Genomic DNA, 26,410 nt, shown 5'->3' on the forward strand with positions numbered 1-26,410 from the left:
TTGGGACTGGGTCTCCTGCATTGCAGGCAGATTCTTTACCATCTAAGCCACCAGGGAAGTCCCATCCTTCCCTCTAGAGGTAATGAATTGAATTCTGTGATAATCATTTTCTTGCTTTTGTTTATATTTTGCCACATATGCCTCCCTAAATAGTGTGTTGTTTAGTTTTGCCTGTATTCATATTTTATGTAAAGATAATCAGACAGTTTATATTTTTTGCAATTTGCTTTTCACTTCTTAGTGTTCAATCTTTAGTTTTTCACATTTATTGCAGTTGAAGTCACATTAGTTCATTCATTTGCTAATCATTTTTTTAATTTGAAAACATCTTTATTTTACTCTCATTCTTGAATTATAATTTTGAAGGTATGCAGTTATTCTCAGTCAACATTTCTTCTTTAAAGAAAATAGTTTACTCTCTTCTGACTCCCACTGGCACTGCTAAGAAGTTCACTATCAATCTGCTTTTTCGTGTAGGTAGTCATTTTAATCTTTGGTTTCTTTTTAAATCTCTTTATTTTTGCTACAAGGACCTACATTTACTTATTTATTTTTGAATAAAATTGACATACAATATTATATTAGTTTCAGGTGTACCACATAGTGCTTCAATAGTTTTATACATTATGGAATGTTCATCTTGATAAATTTTGTTACTATCTGTCACCATACAGAGTTGCTATAGTATTACTGACTATATCCCTTATGCTCTATGTTACATATCTGTGTCTTATTTATATTATAACTAAATTTTTTACTACCTGATCCCCCTACTTTATTTCACCATCTCCCCATACCCCACATCTCTGGCAACCACCAGTTTATTCTCTATATCTATGAGGCTGTTGCCTTTTTGTTAGATTTATTGCTTTTTGTATTTAATGAATAAGTGAAACCATATGGTGCTTCTCTTTCTCTGTGTGATTTATTTCATTTAGCATAGTACCTTCTAGGTGCAACCATCTTGACAGAAACAGCAGAATTCATTCTTTTGATGTCTGGGTAATATTCCATTCCCCTTCATGGATCATGTGGCAAAGGGGCTTGTGTAACTCAATGAAGTTATGAGCAATGCCGTGCAGTGCCCGCCAGGATAGATGGGTCACAGTGAAGAGTTCTGACCAATCGTGGTCCACTGGAGGAGGGAATGGCAAACCACTCCAGTGTTCCTGCTGCGAGAACCCCATGGACAGTGTGAAAAGGCAGAAAGACATGACACCAAAAGATGAGCCCCTAGGTCAGAAGGTGTCCACTATGCTACTAAAAAGAGCAAGGGCAATTACTAATAGCTCTGAAAAGAATGAAGTGACTGGGCCAAAGCAGAAATTACAGTCAGTTGTAGATGTGTATCTGCTGAAAATAAGGTACAACATTATAAATAATAATATTACATAGGAACCTGGAATGTTAGGTCCATGAATCAAGACAAATTGGACATAGTCAAGCAGGAGGTGGCAAGACTGAACATCAACATCTTAGGAATTAGTGAATTAAAACGGACTGGATGGAGGAATTTAATTCAGATGACCATTATACCTACTACTGTGGGCAAGAATCCCTTAGAAGAAATCGAGTCACCCTCATAGTCAACAAAAGAGTCTAAAATGCAGTACTTGGGTGCAGTCTCAAAAATGACAGAATGAAACTATGGCAAACTGGCAGACATATAACAAGAAGAGAAGGAAGCTCCTGGTAAATTCCTAGACAGACTGAGAGAAGCCCTTCGCAGATTCACTGAGATTGATCCCGAAAGTGAAGAGGGGAAAGTGATCTTAAAGGATAGATTTCTCACTCGTCGGCTCCAGATATTCACCATGGGCCTGATAATCTATGTGAGCCTACTTCTGCTGACTCCAGAAATCCTGAGTCTGCCGTTTGATCCTCAAGACAATGCCTTCCTGTCCTGGGCTCACTCCTATGCTGCATTCCACAGTCTAACTGCTGGGTCTGTGGACCACTCCCTTCTTCATCCGTGAAAGGCGTCCCATGGTGGACATCTCCACTTCAAGGAAAGGACTTTCTCCAAGTCTGCAAATACCTTCAACAATCACATGTGATGCCTCTTCTTAAACTGATGACATCTAACAACCTTAAGATAGACTGATGTAACTATGGACATAATGTGACTTTTGATTTTAACTTGGTTTAATGACTATTTTGCCTTACATCTATAACTGTATAATGGGGTTTTCTAACCGTCTAAAAGCTTTTAATTTACAAATAGTTGTCCGAGCTCCTATGAGTGCCACAGCCTCCTCCAACTATTACTTGGGGCCCCTGGATCAGACATCCTCACTATGAGGATTAGGAGAATATGTTGCCTCACCAATTTAGGGACAACGCCCCTTGTCAGCTCAGAAGCAGTTATGGAATGAGAATGACGCCCCTTTTCCCTAGGCAACATAATTCTCCTAAAAGAAAAGGGGGGAATGAGAGTCATTTCCTAGACAGGTTGATAAGAAGTCTAGGAGTCCCCAAGGAGAGAGAGGTCTAGGATATTCAAGGAGGAAGAAAGGACAAACTTTTTTTACTTTTTTTCCTCTACATTCCTTAGGATTATATAACAATAATGTATCCTGCCTGAGGACAGTCTTTGGATTAAACCCTCTGGCTAATTCTGTTATCTTAAAACGCAAATTATGGGAGTAGGTCTGGTCTTTACAAGGATGTATCCTGACTGAGGACAATCTTTGGATTAAACCTTCTGGCCAACTCTGTTATCTTAAAATGTAAATTATGGGAGTAGGTCTGGTGAGGTCTTTACAACCTCCTTATATTCTTTGGATTCATTGGAGAGTATATAACTCCATTGCTAACACTAGCAAATGGGGTACTCTTTTGCCCCCTTCTGATGCCTATGTCAGAAGCTTTCTCTATCTCCTTTATAATTTAATAAAACTTTATTACACACACACAAAAAAAATGACAGAATGATCTTGGTTTGTTTCCAAGCCAAACTGTTCAACATCACAGTAAGCCTCTTGATGAGGGTGAAAGAAGAGAGTGAAAAAGCTGGTTTGAAATTTAGCATTCAAAACACTAAGATCATGGCATCCAATCCTATCACTGCATCACAAATAGATGGGGGAAAATTGGAAACAGTGACAGATTTTATTATATTGGGTTTCAAAATCACTACAGACAATGACTGCAGCCACAAAATTTACAGACAGCTGCTCTTTGAAATAAAAGGTATGACAAGACTTTACAGTGTATTAAAAAGCAGAGACATCACTTTGCTGACAAAGGTCCATAAAGTCAAAGGTATATTTTTTCCATTAGTCATGTATGGATGCAAGAGTTGGGCCATAAACATGGCTGAGTGCCAAAGAATTGATGCTTTCAAATTGTGGTCCTGGAGAAGACTCTTGAGAGTCCTAGTACAGCAGGGAGATCAAACCAGTCAATCCTAAAGGAAAGCAACCCTGAATATTCATTGGAAGGACTGATGCTGAAGCTGAAGCTCCAATCCTTTGGCCACCTGATGTGAAGAGCCAACTCATTGGAAAAGATACTGGTTCTGGGAAAGACTGAAGGCAACAGGAGTAGGGAATGGCAGAGGATAAGATGGTTAGATAGCATCACTGACTCGATGGACATGAATTTGAGCAAACTCTGGGAGATAGTGAAGAAGAGAGGAGCCTGGCATGCTGCAGTCCACGTGGTTGCAGAGAGTCAGACATGACTTTACTGAACAACAACATATTCCATTGTATATACATGCCCTATTTTCTTTATCCATTCCTTCACCAGTGACTACATAGGCTGCTTCCATATCTTTGCTAATGTAAATAAAGCTGCAGTGGACATTGGGTGGGTGCATATAGCTTTCTGAATTGATGTTTTCTTTTTCTTTAGTTAACACGCAAAAGTTAAATTTCTGGGTCACATGCTAGTTCTGTTTTTAATGTTTTTTTCCTATTTTGGTTGTGACATTCTACATTTCCACGAATAGTGCATGAGGGTTGCTTTTTCTCCACGTCTTCACTAACACTTGTCATTACTGTCTTTTTGATAACAGCCAATCTGACAGGTATGGGATGATATCTCATAGTGATCTTGATTTTCATTTCCCTTATGTTTAGTGATCTTGAACATCTTTACATGTGTGTCTGTTGGCCATCTGTACATCTTATGTGAAAACATGTCTATTCATGTCCTCAGCCTATTTCTTAATAAAGTTTTAAAAATATAATTTAATTAATTTATTTATTTTTGGCTGTGCTGAGTCTCAGTTGCTGCGGCGGCTGTTCTCTAGCTGTGGTGATTGGGAGCTACTCTCTAGTTGCAGGGCCGGCCTACTTATTGTGGTGACTTCTCTTGTTGTGGAGCATGGGCTCTGGGGCACGTGGGCTTCAGAGGTTACAGCACCTGCGCTCGGTAGTTGTGGCTCCTAGGCTCTGGAGCACCGGCTCAATAGTTGTGGTATATGGAATTTGAGCTTTAAGTCAACTTTTTCACTCTCCTCTTTCACTTTCATCAAGAGGCTCTTTAGTTCTTCTTAACTTTCTGCCATAAGGGTAGTGTCATCTGCATATCTGAGGTTATTGATATTTTTCCTGGCAATCTTGATTCCAGCTTGTGCTTCCTCTAGCCCAGCATTTTTCATGATGTACTCTGCATATAAATTAAATAAGCAGGGTGACAATATACAGCCTTAATGTACTCCTTTTCCAATTTGGAACCAGTCTGTTGTTCCGTGTCCAGTTCTAACTGTTGCTTCCTGACCTGCATACAGGTTTCTCAAGAGGCAGGTCAGGTGGTCTGGTATGCCCATCTCTTTCAGAATTTTCCACAATTTATTGTGATCCACACAGTCAAAGGCTTTGAACTAGTCAATAAAGCAGAAATAGATGTTTTTCTGGAACTCTCTTGCTTTTTCGATGATCCAGCGGATGTTGGCAATTTGATCTCTGGTTCCCCTGCCTTTTCTAAAACCAGCTTGAACATCTGGAAGTTCATGGTAGTCCTTTTTATTTTTTGCTTTAGTTGCCCTTCCCTGAGGAGACACAGTCACAAAAATATTGCTAATACCAGTGTAAAAGAGCTTACTGCCTATATTTTCTTCTAGAAGTTTAATGGTTTCAGGTCTTATATTTAAGCCTTTAATCCAATTTAAGTTTATTTTTGTATATGGTGTAAAATAGTAAGCCTAGTTTCAGTCTTTTGCATGTAGTTGTCCAGTTTTTGCAACATCATTTATTGAAGGGACTACCTTTTCCCTGTTGTATATGCTTGCCTTCTTTGTTGTAGATTAATTGACCAGATAAGTATAGGTTTATTTCTGGGCTGTCTATTCTTTTCCATTGATCCAGTGGACTTTCCTTGAGTTTGTTGGTGTCCCTAGATCTGAAGATTGACATCTTTCTTTGATTGTATTAAGTCTATGACAATATTTATTGGAATACTTCCTTTCCTGATTCTTCCAATTATCTTCTTGTGAACTTTAGTCAGATTTCTCATTTAATTCCCCGTGTTTCACTTCTCTTTCCTTTCATCTCCTATGTCTGTGCTACCTTTCAGGTAATTTTCCCAGATATATCGTCAACTTTACTTCTCTTCAACCATGTCTAGTCTCTTATTTACCCTAAACTATTAAGATTCTTTTTTTTCCCAATTACTGCTTTTTATTTCTAAAAATTGTATTTCTGATATTTAAAATTTTATAGTGAGCTTTGAATTTCTTATTCTTTGATTATACATTCAAGCTTCTCTTTTATTTTTCAAACATGTTAAATTTTAGATTCCATATCCGAAAATCTCAATATCTGTGTATTTGTTCTTTTTTTTTTTTTTTTGGTAGATCTAACATTTTAGCATTTTATTTCTACTGACATTCACTTATGAGGCTTTTTGCCCTCCCTCATTTGATTAGTAGAATTCTATTGTGAACTCACATTCCTGAGGTAAAAATTTCTCCAGAGTGATGTTGACACTAGTTACCTGAAGACACTATGAGCAAGAACCACTTTTAAACCAAATTTAGCACCTGTGGTTTGGGGCCCACGCAAATTTGTATTCTTAGGAGAGATATTTTCTTTCTTACACAAAATTAGGACTCAAATGGACACATCCCATCACTGTCCTATAGTTATTCTTTAACTCACAAAATGAGATGAGAACATCACTTTTTGTTCGTCCTACCTATATGTGGAGGTTTCTTGTCACCCAACTATCATACTTGGGCCTTGACTTTGCCAGCTCTCTCAAATGTTTCTAAGCCATTAGAATTCGTGCTCTAGGCAACCTGGGACTGGCAGACACCTTGAGGGCAAACATCACCCTACAACTGGTTTGCCTTGTGGATCTCTGCTTGGTAGTCACTTCTGATCTTTGAGAAACTTCCTTGCTTTGACACAGGGATGGTTGTGCATCTTTTGCTTTTGTTTTTTCATACCATATCCAGTCTTTTTAAATGTCCCATGTTGTGAGGGTTTTCTCTCAATATCTTGTCAATTATAATGCAAAAATGGAGAACTCCTGTCTGATTCTTTTGGATGCCCCCTTCCTTAAGTAATAGCCATTTCATTTACAGTGGCTTCTAGAGTAAGACCACAATATTTATACAAGTTTTATAAAAAGTAAAGCCTTTTTAATGTTTATCATTTTCAGTGAAAATTCTGCTCCAATACTTGAAGATGTTTAACAATTATTAGAACTGACTCATGCTTACACCTTCACAGCTGCTGTTTTGGGCTCTAAAATATTTCTTCAAAGCATATCACATGATCATCTTATGAGCAGGCCAGCAGAAATTTCTAAGTTAATTACAGTTTGGCAGAGTGTATCCAAAACCTCTTATCTGAACAGTGAACCCAATAATTTAATCAGTCTGTGTGTTGATTAATCAGGTTCTAATCCATCTGATATCAGCATTGAAAAAGCTCTTCATCTGTTTCTTGTAAAACTTACCTCTGTGAATGCACAGCTGCTGTGAGCTATTGGTATTACTAACTTGAGTAGGAGACAAAACACAAAAGATTCTCAAAGCCTGCATGAAGAAGTTTAGACTCTTTAAAACAGTCATCCACGACCCTTTAAGCTGACCCAACTCTATGCAGTCTTCCTATATCCTCATTTCCTGTTTCATCCCCAGCTTCAGCCTGTGCACTAGTTAAGGCCAATTGCCTGAACTTTCACAATTTCTAGTTAGTCTCCAAAGTTGGTAAATTGATGAGTGAATAAATATTTATCAGATACCACATATCAGGCATGTGCTCTATCATTCCATGTAATATCTTACAACATATTTGTGATATAGTGAAGCTATTTTGATAGATGAAGAATTCAAATAGCAAACCAAATTATTTTTCAATGGCCTGTTTGCAAAGTTATAAACTCCTTGGAAAGGGGCAAGAAGAAAGACAAAATGCTACACAAGTCTGGGACCTAGAATTTTACCTATCAAACATGGCTAAATTCAAAAAATGAATCGTCATGCTTGTGTAGTGGGAGAAACCAAATCCTCTGGATGTCTGACACTATTCAGGAGGTGGAAGACATTTGGCCCAGGTATGCCCCATAGAGGATATGGGTAAAATTCCTTCCTAGACATACACATTCAGAATATTTAGTTTCCATTCATCATTTCCCTTTTTAAGTTTGCTCACCTTCTCAGTTGCTCAGTTTTGTCTGACTCTTTGTTGCCCCATGGACTATACCCTGCCAGGCTCCACTGTCTATGGAATTTTCCAAGCAAGAACACTTGAACAGGTTGCCATTTCCTACTCTGGGGGATCTTCCTGATCTAGGAATCGAAACCTCATCTCTTGTGTCTCCTGCATTGGCAGGTGGATTCTTTTAGCAGGTGGATTCTTTTACCACTGTGCCACCCTTTTTAAAGCCTGATAAGGTTCTAAATTGTCTCCCTAATTATTCTATTGCACAGTGCACTATTGTTGTTTGTTTGTTTTCTTCTTGTTCCTTTCACTCTCTTGCACTCCTTACACAGAGTAGCCATTCAGTCAGTTCTGTCCAAACCAAGACTGAGATTAAATGCACCCTAGGCTATTTTGTGTTGGCAGTCTTCAGCACATAGGTATATTGGAAATACAGAATTACCAGTGTGATATAAAACATTGAGAGGGTTTCAAAGTTCTTAGAACTTTCATCTTACAACATTTGGGACCACAGGAATAAGAAACAGATAATCATGATTGATTAAAGGCTTTGGAAAGTTTAACTTCACTAAATAAATAATAAATTTGTCTTTTTCCTATTTAATGAGGCTTTATCAATGCCTATATCGTAACTTCTCTCTAAGGTGAACCTGTCCTAGTATAAAAGACTTTTTTAAGATTACTTGTTCACCTCTCAGTTACTCCATGTTTGGTTACATGAGCATCTATGTGTAAGTAAGTAAGTAAGATAGACAGAGTAGAGTGCCTGATGAACTATGGACGGAGGTTCATGACATTGTACAGGAGACAGGGAGCAACACCATCCCCAAGAACAGGAAATGCAGAAAAGGAAAATGGCTGTCTGAGGAGGCCTTACACATAGCTGTGAAAAGTAGAGAAGCGAAAAAAGCAAAGGAGAAAAGGATAGATATACCCATTTGAATGCAGAGTTCCAACGAATAGGAAGGAGAGATAAGAAAGCCTTCCTCAGTGATCAGTGCAAAGAAATAGAGGAAGACAATAGAATGGGAAAGACTAGAGATCTCTTCAAGAAAATTAGAGATACCAAGGGAGCATTTCACGCAAAGATGGGCTCAATAAAGGACAGAAATGGTATAGACCTAACAGAAGCAGAAGATATTAAGAAGAGGTGGCAAGAATACACAGAAGAACTATACAAAAAAGATCTTCATGACCCAGATAATTACAATGGTGTGTGATCACTCACCTAGAGCCAGACATCCTGGAATGTGAAATCAAGTGGACCTAGGAAGCATCACTATGAACAAAGCTAGTGGGAATGATGGAATTCCAGTTGAGCTATTTCAAATCCTAAAAGATGATGCTGTGAAAGTGCTGCACTCAGTATGTTAACAAATTTGGGAAAAATCAGCAGTGGCCATAGGACTGGAAAAGGTCAGTTTTCATTCCACTCCCTCAGAACGGCAATGCCAAAGAATGCTCAAACGACTGCACAATTGCACTCATCTCACATGCTAGCAAATTAATGCTCAAAATTCTCCAAGCCAGGCTTCAATAGTATGGGAACCGTGAACTTCCAGATGTTCAAGCTGGATTTAGAAAAGGCAGAGGAACCAGAGATCCAATTGCCAACATCCACTAGGTCATCGAAAAAGCAAGAGAGTTCCATGAAAAACATCTATTTCTGCTTTATTGACTATGCCAAAGCCTTTGACTGTGTAGATCACAATAAACTGTGGAAAATTCTGAAAGAGATGGGCATACCAGACCACCTGACCTGCCTCTTGAGAAACCTGTATGCAGGTCAGGAAGCAACAGTTCGAACTGGACATGGAACAACAGACTGGTTCAAAATAGGAAAAGGATTACGTCAAGACTGTATATTGTCACCCTGCTTATTTAATTTATATGGAGAGTACATCATGAGAAACGCTGGGCTGGATGAAGCACAAGCTAGAATCAATATTGCCAGGTGAAATATCAACAACCTCAGATATGCAGATGACACCACCCTTATGGCAGAAAGTGAAGAACTAAAGAGCCTCTTAATGAAAGTGAAAGAGGAGAGTGAAAAAGTTGGCTTAAAACTCAACATTCAGAAAACAAAGATCATAGCTTCCGGTCCCATCACTTCATGGCAAGAAGATGGAGAAACAGTGGCAGACTTTATTTTGGGGGGCTCCAAAATCACTGCAGATGGTGATTGCAGCCATGAAATTAAAAGATGCTTATTCCTTGGAAGAAAAGTTATACCAACCTAGACAGCATATTAAAAAGCAGAGACATTACTTTGCCAACAAACGTCCATCTCGTCAAGGCTATAGTTTTTCTAGTAGTCATATATGGATGTTAGAGCTGGACTGTAAAGAAAGCTGAGTGCAGAAGAATTGATGCTTTTGAACTGTGGTGTTGGAGAAGACTCTCAAGAGTCCCTTGGACTGCAAGGAGATCCAGCCAGTCCATTCTAAAGGAAATCAGTCCTGAATGTTCATTGGAAGGACTGATGCTGCAGCTGAAACTCCAGTACTTTGGCCACCTGATGCGAAGAGCTGACTCATGTGAAAGGACCCTGATGCTGGGAAAGATTGAAGGTGGGAGGAGAAGGGGACGACAGAGGATGAGATGGTTGGATGGCGTCACTGACTCAATGGACATGAGTTTGAGTAAACTCTGGGAGTTTGGTGATGGACAGGGAGTCCTGGCATGCTGCATCCATGGGGTCACAAAAAGTCAGACACGACTGAGCGAGTGAACTGAATTGAACTGAAGTAAGTGTTAGTCGCTTAGTCATGCCTGACTCTTTGTGACCCCATCGACTCTAGCCCACCAGGCTCCTCTGTCCATTAGATTTTCCAGGCAGGGTTACTGGAGTGGTCACCATTTCCTTCTCCAGGGGATCCTCCCCACCCAGGGATCGAATCTGGGTCCCCCACACTGCAGGCAGACTCTTTACCTATTGAACTACAAGGGAGGCTCTGAGCATCTATGTGAATCTTAACTAATTCCACTGTGCTATGTGTGTAAGTCACTTCGGTTATGTCCGACTCTTCGTGCCTGTGTGTACTGTAGCCTGCCAGGCTCCTCTGTCCGTGGGATCCTCCAGGCAAGAATACTGGAGTGGGATGCCATACCCTTATCCAGGGAGTCTTCCCGACCCAGGGATCAAACCTGAGTCTGTCTCCTGCATTGGTAGGTGGGTTCTTTACCACTCACACCACCTGGGGAGCCCTCCACCTTACTGGATAAAGTTAACTATACAAGCAGGGGCTCTCAGACCCAAGTTAAACACATCAGAGTCTCTGCCACCATGGTTGGTGGACCTGAGAGATACCAGTTTGTGGGAGAGACTACACATATAACTTGAGACCTGTCACAGACTTGTGTTCTGTCATTAGAACTGAGACAGGGGAAGACCTTTGTAGGGAAAAAAAAGAATGAATAGATATGCAAATTGAAGCAGATAAGAGACAGAGTCAATTCCTAACTGAATATCCTTTCTGGCATTATGTGATTTATTCCTTTTCTTTAAAGCACACATGCCACATCCCACTTTTAAAATATAAGTTGCTTAAGTCAATTTATATTTCTTGCAACTAAAGTCAGTCCTAATTATTATCATATACATAAACATTAAATCATTAATAATTTTATTCCTCATGTAACATAAATACAGCTAGATTCTAGTCTCATTTCTAATGCTCACTAGAACTGTGCAACAGTGGGCAAGTCACTTTAATTTCTCTAAGCCCTGACTGTAGCATTAACTGCATGGTGATAGAGTTGCAAAGATCAAATGAATGATCTATGTGAAATATCTGTGCTATAAAAATCTAAATTATTACTGTTTCTGCATTTTCAACACCACTGTTTCTCTGATAAATTGTTTTGTGTATTTAGGATAATGGTCTTGATCTTGTTTACTGTGTTTAACCATGTGGATAGACAGATTTAAAGTTCCTGGTGACAAATGGGTAAATGTCACTATCTCAGGTTTTTGAGTGCTATCTTTGTATAAGATACTAGGATGGGAAATTGATGTATTAAGAACAAATTCTCATCCTATCCATGTCACTCACCCAAAAAAGCAAAATGGAAATTATTCTGACCATTATAAAGTTTATTTCAGGGACTAATCAAATATTAATAAACTAAGTTCATGTAGAAAATAAAATGTTAGAGAGTTCTTTCATAATAGTGAAGTTGCACTGGAAACTGGGCCACTGTTGAGTTTTATTTTACTTTTTGCTATTCCCAGGGTAGCAGTATGCTAGATTTATAATGATGGAATCATATTATGTAATAGGATATTTTGTCATTAGATTTATCTATAAAGTGAGTCTATGCTTTATGGAATAATGTATAGTTAAATCCCACTTATATATAGAAGGTCATATACTTTAAAGGACATTTGTTTCCTGTCATGCATGACATTTTTGAAATTCTAACTATTACAACCAAATAAAAGACTTTTTTGGGTAAAAAAACAACCAATTCACAGCAGAATCTTGGAAATTAAAAAGGAATAAATATACCTAAGATTTATGTTACAGGTTTCTAGGTAAACCAATAAAATTTTATCAATAGCTTATAACAATATTCACTACGCTAGCACAAAATACATTAACCAGATTTCTTATTCTACCATGTGTTTATGCAGTTCAGGAATAAATCTTTAATTGACATATTATGAATACTTGTAGAAAACCTCTGTTGCTTCTCCACCCCCTAATTTCTTTCTGAACTTACTCCAAAAAGTAATAGTGGTTATTGTTTTAAGTTATTCTCTGACTTATTTTTTATATTTCATCACAGAAGCATGTTTTAGGTATCATAGTCTTTATTTTTTTTAATATCTTGCTCTTTTCCTTTAACATATTTTTAAAATTCATTTGTTGTAGCATGGTAGCTGTGGTTCACCCTGCAAATTTTATTTTTCATTTTCATCTACCATTTTTGGACACCAATTCTTTTTCTAGTTTTTACCAAATCATCTCTGAAAAGTTTCCTTTTCATTGAGTCCACTGTGACTATGTTACTCCAGCAGTAACCATAGAAACAGCATAGTTATTTTTTTAAGCATAAGAGAGGTCAAGTAAATCATCTTAAACAAACAAATATAATCACCCTGTTTACTATTTAAATCTCTTTACTAGTACTGAAAAATCACTATTATCACTCTGAATAAGCACTCCATTTTATAATGATAATTACAGTATCACATGAAGCAGAGATATCACCTAATGCTTTCTTATCAATAAATATCAATTTTTTAAAACCATGTCTGACTCTTTGCGACCCCATGGACTGTAGCCCACCGGGCTCCTCCATCCATGAGATTCTCCAGGCAAGAGTACTGGAGTAGGTTGCCATTTCCTTCTCCAGGGGATCTTCCCAACCCTGCAATTGAACCCGGGTCTCCCACGTTGTAGGCAGACATTTTACCGACTGAGCCAACAGGCAAGTCATAAGTGCTTTGCTGGACCGGCCGTGTGGAGATACCCCACGTCCAAGGTCAGAGAAACCCCAGTAAGATGGTAGGTGCTGGAGCAGCTGTGAGGAGATACCCCACGTCCAAGGTCAGAGAAACCCCAGTAAGATGGTAGGTGCTGGAGCAGCTGTGAGGAGATACCCCATGTCCAAGGGCAAAGGAGAAGCTCCAGAACAAGACCTCAGTCAGTCTATCCCATCAGGAGGTTTTCATAAGCCTCTTATCCTTCTCTATCAGAGGGCAGACACTGAAAGTCACAATCACAGAAACTAACCAATCTAATCACATGGACCACAACCTTGTCTAACTCATTGAAACTATGAGCCACGAATGTAGGGCTACCAAGAAAGATGGGTCATGGTGGAGAGTTCTGACAAAATGTAGTCCACTGGAGAAGGGAATGGCAAACCACTTCAGTATTCTTGCCTTGAGGACCCCATGAACAGTATGAAAAGGCAAAAACATAGGACACTGAAAGATGAACTTCCCAGGTCATTAGGTGCCCAATATGCTACTGGAGATCAGTGAAGAAATAACTCCAGAAAGAATGAAGAGACAGAGCCAAAGCAAAAACAACACCCAGTTGTGGATGTGACTGGTGATGGAAGCAGGGTCCAGTGCTGTAAAGAGAAATACTGCATACGAACCTGGAATGTCAGGCCCATGAATCAAGGCAAATTGGAAGTGGTCAAAAAAGAGATGACAAGAGTAAACAGACATTTTAGGAATCAACGAACTAAAATGGACTGGAATGGGTGAATTTAACTCAGATGACCATTCTATCTACAATTGTGGGCAGGAATCCCTTAGAAGAAATGGAGTAGCCACCACAGTCAACAAAAGAGTCCAAAATGCAGTACTTGGGTACAGTCTCAAAAATGCAGTACTTGGGTACAATCTCAAAAATGACAGAATCGCTGTTCGTTTCCAAGGCAAACCATTCAATATCATGGTAATCCAAGTCTATGCCCTGACCAGTAATGCTGAAGAAGCTGAAGTTGAACAGTTCTATGAAGAACTGCAAGACATTCTAGAACTAACACCCAAAAAAAGATGTCCTTTTTATTGTAAGGGACTGGAATGCAAAAGTAGGAAGTCAAGAGCTACCTGGACTAACAGGCAAATTTGGCCTTGGAGTACGGAATGAAGCAGGGAAAAAGCTTATAGAGTTCTGCCAAGAGAACAACTGGTCATAGCAAACACCCTCTTCCAACAACACAAGACTCTACACATGGACATCACCAGATGATCAACACCGAAATCAGATTGATTATATTAGCCAAAGATGGAGACACTCTATACAGTCAGCAAAACAAGACCGGGAGGTGACTGTGGCTCAGATCATGAACTCCTTATTGCCAAATTCAGACTTACATTGAAGAAAGTAGGGAAAATCACTAGATCATTCAGGTATGACCTAAAACAAATCCATAATGATTATACAGTGGAAGTAAGAAACACATTTAAGGAACTAGATCTGATAGACAGAGTGCCTGATGAACTGTGGACGGAGGTTTGTGACATTGTACAGGAGACAGGGAGCAACACCATCCCCAAGAACAGGAAATGCAGAAAAGGAAAATGCTGTCTGAGGAGGCCTTACAAATAGCTGTGAAAAGTAGAGAAGTGAAAAAAGCAAAGGAGAAAAGGATAGATATACCCATTTGAATGCAGAGTTCCAACGAATAGGAAGGAGAGAGAAGAAAGCCTTCCTCAGTGATCAGTGCAAAGAAATAGAGGAAGACAATAGAATGGGAAAGACTAGAGATCTCTTCAAGAAAATTAGAGATACCAAGGGAGCATTTCACGCAAAGATGGGCTCAATAAAGGACAGAAATGGTATAGACCTAATAGAAGCAGAAGATATTAAGAAGAGGTGGCAAGAATACACAGAAGAACTATACAAAAAAGATCTTCATGACCCAGATAATTACAATGGTGTGTGATCACTCACCTAGAGCCAGACATCCTGGAATGTGAAATCAAGTGGACCTAGGAAGCATCACTATGAACAAAAACTAGTGGGAGTGATGGAATTCCAGTTGAGCTCTTTCAAATCCTAAAAGATGATGCTGTGAAAGTGCTGCATTCAATATGCCAGCAAATTTGGAAAACTCAGCAGTGGCCACAGGACTGTAAAAGGTCAGTTTTCATTCCACTCCCTCAGAACGGCAATGCCAAAGAATGCTCAAACGACTGCACAATTGCACTCATCTCACATGCTAGCAAATTAATGTTCAAAATTCTCCAAGCCAGGCTTCAATAGTATGGGAACCGTGAACTTCCAGATGTTCAAGCTGGATTTAGAAAAGGCAGAGGAACCAGAGATCCAATTGCCAACATCCACTAGGTCATCAAAACAGCAAGAGAGTTCCAGAAAAACATCTATTTCTGCTTTATTGACTATGCCAAAGCCTTTGACTGTATGGATCACAATAAATTGTGGAAAATTCTGAAAGAGATGGACATACCAGACCACCTGACCTGCCTCTTGAGAAATCTGTGTGCAGGTCAGGAAGCAACAGTTCGAACTGGACATGGAACAACAGACTGGTTACAAATAGGTAAAGGAGTACGTCAAGGCTGTATATTGCCACCCTGCTTATTTAATTTATATGGAGAGTACATCATGAGAAACGCTGGGCTGGATGACGCACAAGCTGGAATCAAGATTCTGGGAGAAATATCACCTCAGATATGCAGATGATTCCACCTTTATGGCAGAAATTGAAGAACTAAAGAGCCTCTTGATGAAAGTGAAAGAGGACAGTGAAAAAGTTGACTTAAAACTCAACATTCAGAAAACAAAGATCATGGCATCCAGACCCATCACTGCATGACAAATAGATGGAGAAACAGTGGAAACAGTGGCAGACTTTATTTTTTGGGCTCCAAAATCACTGCAGATGGTGATTTCAGCCATGAAATTAAAATACACTTGCTCCTTAGAAAGAAAGTTATGACCAACCTAGATATCATATTAAAAAGCAGAGAGATTACTTTGCCAACAAAGGGCCATCTGGTCAAGGCTATGGTTTTCCCAGTGGTCATATATGGATGTGAGAGTTGGACTATAAAGAATGTTGAGCACCGAAGAATTGGTGCTTTTGAACTGTGGTGCTGGAGAAATTTCTTGAGAGTTCCTTGGACTTCAAGGAGATATAACCAGTCCATCCTAAAGGAAATCAGTCCTGAATATTCATTGGAAGGACTGATGCTGCAGCTGAAACTCCAATACTTTGGCCACCTGATGCGAAGACCTGACTCGTTTGAACAAATCCTGATGCTGGGAAAGATAGAAGGCGAGAGGAGAAGGGCATGACAGAGGATGAAATGGTTGGCTGGAATGACCAACTCAATGGACATGAGTTTGAGTAATCTCTGGGAGTTGGTGATGGGCATGGAGGCCTGGCGTGTTGCAGGCCATGGAGTTGTAAAGAGTCGGATACGACTGAGCGACTGAATTTAACTGAACCTATTTTTGAATATGTTTATTTTGTTTTGTTAACTCCCTTGCATTGCTAATATGATTTAGCTATTAAATATTAAAGCAAAATGTTATCTTATTAAATAATACATTCCAGTATTCCCAGGTCAAATGCTTTAGCAAGTTATTACCCAAGTATTGAAGCTCTAACTCTAATTGGATAACTAAGCGTAATTGATTGTATCCAATTTTTCATTCATCTTTCCTCTAATTCAAAAAGTCTGAATCTCCAGTCAGGGGAGAATGTTTTTGACATAGCAGTGGCAAATATGACTGAATTTGGGAAACAAAATCTAACCTAAAATTTATGTTACTGATTTATCACTGTGTGACCATATTGGAATTTTGGCACTTTAGTTGAATTTGAAATATTCATATGCTGAATTTTTAAATTGCTGTGATGGTAACAATTGCCTCATGGATAGTTGAGTTCTACACAATAGGTGCCTGTAATTGGGGAAGTTATTTAGTATCTTTTGTGCTTGAGTCCCACTCCAGTACTCTTGCCTGGAAAATCCCATGGAGGGAGGAGCCTGGTGGGCTGCAGTCCATGGGTCACTAAGAGTCAGACATGACTGAGCGACTTCACTTTCACTTTTCACTTTCATGCATTGGAGAAGGAAATGGCAACCCACTCCAGTGTTCTTGCCTGGAGAATCCCAGGGATGGGGAAGCCTGGTGGGCTGCCGTCTGTGGGGTCGCACAGAGTTGGACATGACTGAAGCGACTTAGCAGCATCAGCAGCAGCAGTAGTGCTTGAATTAAGGAAAGAGAAAATGGATCCGTTTCGAGGAGCTCACATTGTTCAGTCAATAAGTCATACTTATGTGTGTGCTGACTCGCTCCAGTCATGTCTGACTCTTTTCAACCCTATGGACTGTAGCCAGCTGGGCTCCTCTGTCCATAGCATTCTCCAGGCAAGAATATTGGAGTGGGTTGCCATGCCCTCCTCCAGGGAAATTTTCCCAGCCCAGGCATTGAACCCACGTCTTTTACTTCTCCTGCATTGGCAGATGAGTTCTTTGCTACTAGCACCACCTGGGAAAGCTGCTAAGTCATAAATCAACATAAAGGAATAAACAATGCATGTCATAAAGTAGACAAAATTTCCCTTTGATTTGCCTTGTACTTCCTGTTGATTCTTGGTTAAGGAAATCATTGATAATCCTCAAATGGTATATTACAGTTTAACGTTGGTTTATAGAAGAGGAAAATGAAATGATTCCAACATTAACAGTAAATTCGACCCATAGTACACAAAATCTCTAGTGGAAGAATTTGAGGTTTTAAGGTATCACTGAAGCAGGACGTTTAAAGAAAGAAGCATTTGCTTAACTGTCCTTTGATTAAATATCACAGCTGATTGACCCTTTTGGCTGTTTTGAGTTCCTGACCAAATTGTCATTAGAAGGAATCCTGTAAAATAGCATATGGGTTAAAATTTCTGGACTGTTGAGTTTTTCCTTTCTCAGTACAGCTGTTATTCTTATATTCATGTCTTTTTATTTTACTATATAAAAAATCTCTGCACAGTCTGTTAAGATGTGAGCACAGCCTAGGCACAAATAAATACAAGAGGCAACTATAGTTGGTTTAGGTCTTGATAGGAAGAAATCATCTTCTTATCAGGATCTTTACCCAAAGAAATCTCTTAGGAATTCTTATCCAGTTGAACTGGAAAAGCGTTGAGTTAGTTTATATATATGAATGAGGTTATTCTGTTTGGATCTTAGAGAACTGATAAATCCAGCAATTTAGGGTCAATGGTCAAGAAGGTCTTAGAAGTTACAGAGTGATCAAGTTCAGTTATGCTCTGTGTCATCGAAGCTCTGCGGTAGGCTAGGATGGGCAGAAAGAAGTGGAGTATTGGGCAAACTACACGACTGCCTGCAGGTATCAGGATATAGCCATCCATTGTGTCGGGGAGGGGACTGTTGTCAGAGAAAGTGTCTCTGAGGGATCAGGGTAAGCAAGTAAATGGACTAGTGCGTGTCTGTGCATGCTAAGTCGCTCCAGTAGTGTCTGACTCTGCGACACTATGGACTGTAGCCCGCCAGGCTCTTTTGTCTATGGGATTCTCCACGCAAGAATGCTAGAGTGGATTGCCATTCCTCCTTCAGGGAATTTTCCTATTTAAGCCACAAATGAATGAGTTTCTGAATGTTAAGTCCAGGCCCATTTGTTCACCAAAAGAATAAGGCCAACAGTGAATACCTTATAGTTCTCATGCCTCAGGACAAGACCTATTCTTGTGCTTAGGGTTTTTGTCTAGGTTCCTTCTTAAAACATTATTTGAAACAAGGATCTACTGCATTAGCAACTACCTTATAATAACCTATAATGGAAAAAAATCTGAAAAAAATACACACACTGTGCATGCATGTTCAGTTGTGTCCAACTCTTTGCAACCCCATGGACCATGACAGGCTCTGTTGTCCACCGAATTTTCCAAGCAATAATACTAGAGTAGGTTGCCTTTTCCTACTTGAGGGGATCTTGATGACTCAGGGATAAAACTAATGTTTCCTGTGACTTCTGGATTGGAAGGAGGATTCTTTACCATTGCGCCACCTGGGAAGGGCGCCCACGCACACGCACACACACACGAAAAGAATCATTTTGCTCTACACATGAAGCTAACACAACATTATAAATCAGCTGTACTGTTAGTGAAAAAAATATTTGAACACATTAAAAGCTAGGCTAGAAGCTGATTATGTAATAGTAATCAGGATATAGTTCCTTCCTTTCAAAATTTACACTCTACTGGAATGTACTGACAAGAATATAGACAATAAAAATATAGATAGAGTAAAGAGTATCAATTTGGAAAGTTATGTATTGTGATGATGGTGTGAATAAGATCAGATTAAGACCTGATAGTGTTGGAGAGATCAGAAAGGATTCCTAAATAGACTGACGTCTAAGCTAAGTCCTAGAGAATGGGCAGGAGCAGCGAGTCTAACACATGAGTCAGTTTTGTGGATAAGCAGAAAGTGCCACTTCCAGATGCAGGGGTTCAGAATTAACCTCCCCAAAGTGTGTTACTTGTGCATGAAGGTTTTTTTGAGCTAAAAGAAGTCAAGATCCTACAGCTTCAAGAGAAACCATTGCTCTCCCTTAACTATAAAGAATAATTTAAATTGGGAATTTTTCCCAGAGTTACTTACCTAAAGTGACCCCATCTATACAACAAGGCAAGCATCTACTTACCAAATGTTTACTCTTCTTATTGACCTATAATGACCCTTCTGTTCTTGGAGGCCCCGTACCCCCACTCCTTTCCTTAACTCTGAGTGGCATGTACATTTCATTTAACTTTTCTGTCTCTGAACGTCTCATGCATGTGGCAGCTCTGATGCTCTCACATATGTGAAATTCCTGTACATATGAAGTGAATTTCATTTTCTCCTGTTAGTCTATCTCATGACAGTTTAATTCTTAGACTAGTCTGAAAAATCTAGAAGCATAGAAGAAAGTTTTTTCCTCCTTAACACAGACCAATATATGATAAGACAGTCATTTAAAACTTGCGGCCTTTCGTTTGTGGAACTACCCAGTGCTAGGGCATGTGACTTGATGAACTGAACTCTTGTCCTGAATATATTTGCCTCCTTGGTCAAATTCTCCTGTGCTGAGCACAGCCTGTGACCTAGATTGGCCTTATCAAGGTGACGAAAAATGCAGAGGAAAGGAGGAGCTCAAAGCTTAAGATTATGGCTCTTGAAAATTGAAATATGAGAGAAAATCAACCTGATTTGAATGAAACATTTCTAGAATTGTCCTCTCAGACTATGACAGCCTGAGAGTCCCTACTTGGATGAGCTGCACAGAAGCTACCTGCAGAGATACATTCCACACATTTAAGCATTTGCCAAGAAAGAAATTGGACTCACTAGGCATGAGCTTCCTGGAGTGACTCTACATGTCATTTTACCCGTTAAGATTGTGTAACATGGTTTCACAATAGCAAATCAAAGTAAGGCTGGTGACGTTCCTACAATTACAATAGAAGTGAAATAGCTTAATTAGTAAAACATTAACTGGCAGGATTCCTATAAGTAAAAACGTACATATTTAAGGCGGCTTATTGTAACATTTATACCATTTATTTTATAATATACTAATTCGAATGTAAAAGTGAATGTAAATTGCCAGAAATTAACATGCAATGTGTAGAAAAGTCCTTTTATCCTCTGCAACTGTAGCATTTGGCAGATTCAGGAATAAATAATCTTTTGTGGCAAGGGTATGCCTTATCAAACATATGCAGATCAGCACTAATTAATGCTAATTAAGGTTTCCTGTCTATCTAGTTGGAAAAACGTCCAAATGTTATGAAATCCAGTTAGTATGCCTATTACGCTAATTGTTTTATATGGGGTGGTTCTTAATTAAAATATGTAAATTGACCTTAATTGCTATATACTAATGGGGGTTCATGTTATCTCACTAAAAGTGACAAGATGGTGAGGAGGGGTACTTAAATGACTAATTCTGATAAATCCTTAACTAAATGACCTTTACTCAAAATTAATTTTAATTGGAAGTTGGCTAAAGAAACATTTTTCTTCTTTGTTTCATTTTAGTTTTTAGTAATGTAAGAATGTTCCTCTTCTTTGTTAATACAGCTTTAGAAGCAGTTATGGATTGTTAATTACACTTAACAAGCAAGTTAATTTGACTGTTTACTGTTTATAGTTATCAGGATAGCCTCATTTCAGTTTCTGGAAAAATTAGTACTTATTGAGAATGTAAATTTATAGTTAGAATAATATAGGTAAGTCAACCTAGTTTGTTAGAATGTGTTTTAAAGTTTGATGAGTCAGTGGTGCTAATATATACTCTAGCTGATTTATATTGAAATTACTTTTTAGAAAAAAAAATTTTCTTTGCAAACATTAACTCTTATTTGAGTTAAAAGCTCACTGATGATACTTAGATTAAATAGACTGAAATAATATTTTGACATTTTACTTGATGTGTTTTTATTTATTATTTAATTGCAAACAAATTAAAATGTATAAGCCACAAACCAGTGGAAATGAATTTATGTCTTTTTTCCACTGTCCTAACCTTACAATTATAGGAAGTAATTTAAATAAAGCTAACAAATATTATATTTTTACTTTTTCATTAAGTAGTTTATGTTCAGCTGTAATTTAAAATATATTAAAAATGTGAGACAGGACTTGGTAGAATGCTGTCATATGGAAATGAGCATAGAATGAAGATAACAGTTTTTCTTTGTAGAAAGGAGACTCAATATCTTTACTCTTTCAACAGGATATAGTGACAAATGTTTCACCCAGAATCATCCGGGGGACCACCTCTGGCCCCATGTATGGCCCTGGACAAAGCTCTTTCCTGAATATTGAGCTCATCAGTGAAAAAACGGCCGCATATTGGTGTCAAAGTGTCACTGAACTAAAAGCCGACTTTCCAGACAATGTAAGTGTGATTTAACGCCTAAAACAAAAGAATTGGCATAAGTTGGTGAATGTTTATTTAAACATCCAATTCATAGGCTTATAAATATTAATGTGTATAATATATTTTATTAAAGAATCTGCCAGTTGCTTTGCTGATGCATAGAAAGATAAAAAAGAAAGAAATGCTAAAGAACTCATAAAAATCCACACAATGTAAGTCTTTGTTATAAATGGGTGCCATGTAGATGGAAGAAGTATCTATATAAGCAGGAGGAAGAGAAATGAAATACTCATTTTATTGAGTTGGTTTTCACTGTATGTGGCTAGTATTTATGAAGGTGATGACCTTAGGAAGAAATTGCAGACTGTAAATCATTTTAAATATAAAGCTGAAGCAGATGCAGAATTTCTTATGTAGTTTATATTTTTCAGTGGGAAATAACTTACCAAATGTTTTAACACCTTTATTCTGAATGAGCAAGCTAGCTTTTATAAAACCTTTTTTTCCTTCTAAAGTACTGTATACAAATATTGCAGTAAAATCAGGCTTACAGATAGTATTTTGTTTCTTTGTGGATTTTTATAGATTGCCTGTGTTTTTTTTTTTAGTCCACAGTATTTTTCTCTTCAGTATTGGTTAGGATTGTCCTTAATGTCGTTCATTCATTCTCCTCCTTGTCCCCTAGCCCCTTTCACTGTGCACACACGTGCACCCACACACACACATTTTTCTCTCTTTCTCTCTCTCTCAATGAGCTGGTGGTGAATTGATGTTGAGGTTTGGGGCAATGTTTACATTGTAGAAAAGATTTTTCTGCGATGATCTTTTAGAGATAAATGAGAACACTTCAAATATTCCAATAATAATAATAAATAATTTAAAATCCAATGAAATATGTGGATGTTTGCCCACAAACTGATAAATCAAAAAATTTTACAAAGGGACTTCAGCTATCACACAATTGCCTATAGCTCATCAGGTTTATTTTTCTGTTTTAGAAAGCTCTGTTTCCAAATTCTCTCTTATCTTAAAACAAAATATAATCACATAAGATACAATTTATCCTCCTCAGTTCAACCCTTCAGATGTGAAAGAAACTATATAAAGGCCATCTGAAATCAATAGCTTCTGCTTATTAAGAATTTTTCACTTTTGGAGCTTGATGTTGCAATTATCAGTTTGAGCATTATACATCAACTCTAATAACAATTTTGTTGGACTTTTTATATTTTAAAGAATCCACATGTTTTGGGAAACTTTTCTCATAATGCCAAGGACAAAAGTTGTCAACCATAAAAATAATTATTAATATATTTTTAAACATAGTCTACAGTTTTATGAAATAAAATAATAAAGCTAATAAGTAAGTGTGTGTGCATGCTTAGTTGGTTCAGTCGTGTTTTACTCTTTGTAACCCTGTGACCCTATGTAAGAATGAGCACTTATGTAATATTCACTCTGTACTAGATATGGTTATAAATGCTTTATATATTTTAATACTCATTTAATTTTCTAATAGCTTTATAAGATAGGTAGTACTATTTCCCCCATTTCACAGATGAGGAAACAGATGAGGCAGGTGGCATTAGGTAGCATACTTAAGGCTCACAGCTGTTATGTGGTGATGCCAAAATTTGAAATTAAAATTTGATTTTAGCATCCATGCCCTTTCTAGTAATAGTGTTCAATAATATACCTGCTTATATTGCAATATCATTCCAGGTCCTCTTAAAAGCTCAGTGTTACTTATTTAATGCAAAATAAGAATAGTAGGAAATATTCCTTCAATAATATTTAGATGAGCCAATGTATTTGGAAAAAAAAAACAAACCCTTTTTCTGGAAAATAACTCCTATTAATAACTTGTCTTAAAGCTCACCTGATACTTTCTACCCTCTCTTGAGCAGGAATAAGATGTTATAATAATGGCCTCTAAGAAATGACAGTAAGTAGATAAGAAAGTTAAGACAAAACCCTTGCTTTGTGATTCTACAGTCAAATAGAAAGACTTGAACACATTTAAATGTTCTTTTCAATTTCCCTGGAAACAATTTCCTTCTCCTATAATGCTTCTTCTTCTGAGAAAACAATACATGCTTTTCTTGTTTCTAATTCTTTCACCATTTAGATTTCACTCATTATTATTTTTCTGTATTCTTAGAACTAATTTCTAACATTTTTACTCCCCATATCAAAGTTAACATTTTAAATACAATTAAAATGGCATTCCCATTTGAACCCATAGAAATAATGTGTGTGCACCTAGGTATTGCCATGCTGAGAGCAGAATATCCCCCACTGGTTTAGAATTACTCTGATGCCAAACCCAATGAGCTGAATGCAAGAAGGTGACCCTTCATTCTCCAAGTTTAATTATCACTCTCACTGGAGTTTTCCCACATCATTCTCAAGTGTGTGCCTGCCACCTTTAATGATAGGGATTGGATAATTCAACCCACTGTGGCAGCTTCTAATCAAGGGCTAACTTTTTTGAAAAAGAAATTGTGTTGGGGGGCTTACAGGTCAGCTAACACCCATAACCAGTATCTCTATTTCCAGAGACAGTAGGCACCAGTTGACCATGGACTAGAGACAGCTGGAAGAACATCCTGAATATTAAGATGAAATATCTTGTAAGGGGGCTTGTTTCTTAACTGTCACAGAATTATACCAAAGCCTACACTTATGTGGGCTTCCTTGATGGCATAGTGGTAAAGAATCCACCTGCCAATGCAGGAAACACAAGAGACATGGGTTTGATCCCTGGGTCAGAAAGATCCCCTGTAGTAGGAAATGGCAACCCACTCCAGTATTCTCTCCTGGAAAATTCCATGGACAGGGGAGCCTGATGGGCTATAGTCCATGAGGTCACAAAGAGTCAGATACGACTGAGCAAATGAACACCCACACCCACATATACCACCCCCCCCCCCACCCCGCACATACAAACACACTTATACTAGATTTCTTCTTGGCTTTCAAGGTTTCCTTTTATTTATCTGTGAGTTAAATTTGGCACACTGAGAATTGTATCAATCAATCTGTTACTAAGAGGTTTTTTTTCCCCCCTAAGCTGAGACTCTTGCAATGCTTATTATGAAATGTATAATTAAAGCTTACAGAAATCAATTTTAAATGAATCCTTTCATTCTCACTACAACAACCTTAGAAATCATATATTTTAGGCTTGCAAAAAATTTTACCAACAAATACCTGGTGCATTTTGTCTGAAGGCACTGAATTAGGAAGCAAAGACTGATATTTTCTATCATTTGTGGCAGTTAGAGTGAGAGTTAGGCAAAAGGTAAGGATTTATCAGTGAATCAGCTGGTGAAGGTAGAAAAGGGAATGATGGCTTTGTTAGAGAAATTAATAAAGGAAGAACAATGGTATGTGATATACTTCTATTATAAGATGTGTCATTTCTACTGAAGCCCTTTCTCAGTTTATTACTGAAAGAGCAGCACTGCACACATGTTCAAAATGCCTCTAAAGAAGTTGCTCTTCATTAGCATTCTGAAGATGCATTCCTGATTAGTAGCCTTTAAATACAGAGTTCTTAACTTTGTGTGGGTGCCATGACCTCTGTGGGCACCCTGGTGAAACCTAAAAGCCAGTTTCAGAATACAATTTTTGAGTGCATAAAACAAAATTCACAAGGTAATAAAATATTACCATTAAATTAAAATAAAATTCTTGAATTATTTTTAAAAATATTAGTAATATATATTACTCTTTAGTAAGAGACTAAAAATACAATCTAATGGCAAATCTAATACTGCAATGTTGATGTAATGGTGACTTCAAGTGACACCTTGTGCTTTCTGTAGCAACTCTACAACTTGACATGATTTTATGTAGTTTCCTTTGGTGCAAAGTCAGAGGTATTGATAGTGTTACACTGGTTTGTTGCCTCATGATAGAGCAAATGATACATTTGAATGCAAGTCTAGGGAAAATAAAGATCTAAGTTTTTTTCCATCGAAGTTCATGAATTTACTGTTTTCTATCAAGAGTTCTAAGGACTTCAGATTAAGAATTTATGTCTTGCATTTCCTAATTCTAGTTGCCTATTAGGATCTCCAGGAGACAGTGTTCATTGCAGCACTGTTTACAACAACTAGGACATGGAAGCAACCTTAGTGTCCATCTACAGATGAATGGATAAAGACAATATAGTACATATATACAGTGGAATATTACTCAGCCCTAAAAAAGAATGAGTTTGAGTCAGTTGTAGTGAGGTGGATGAATCTTGAGCCTGTTTTGCAGGGTGAAGTCAGTCAAAAAGAGAAAAAGAAATATTGCATATTAATGCATATTTATGGAAACTAGAAAATTAGCGGTGATGAACCTATTTGCAGGGAAGAAATGGAAATGTAAACTCAGAGAATGGACTTG

At 38.0% G+C, this 26,410-nt stretch overlaps 1 protein-coding gene across 2 annotated transcripts in view; it reads left to right on the forward strand.

Annotated features, from left to right (window-relative positions):
- DPYD (dihydropyrimidine dehydrogenase) overlaps positions 1–26,410 on the forward strand; it is a 904,243-nt gene that overhangs the window by 504,978 nt on the left and 372,855 nt on the right. For both annotated transcript variants that reach the window (XM_070467755.1, XM_070467756.1), the window contains one exon: positions 21,863–22,027. In XM_070467755.1, the coding sequence (XP_070323856.1) occupies positions 21,863–22,027 (165 nt within the window). The remainder of the gene's footprint in view (positions 1–21,862; positions 22,028–26,410) is intronic.

This window comes from Odocoileus virginianus, chromosome 5, assembly GCF_023699985.2.
Source record: "Odocoileus virginianus isolate 20LAN1187 ecotype Illinois chromosome 5, Ovbor_1.2, whole genome shotgun sequence".
In the NCBI taxonomy this organism is placed as follows: Eukaryota; Metazoa; Chordata; class Mammalia; order Artiodactyla; family Cervidae; genus Odocoileus; species Odocoileus virginianus.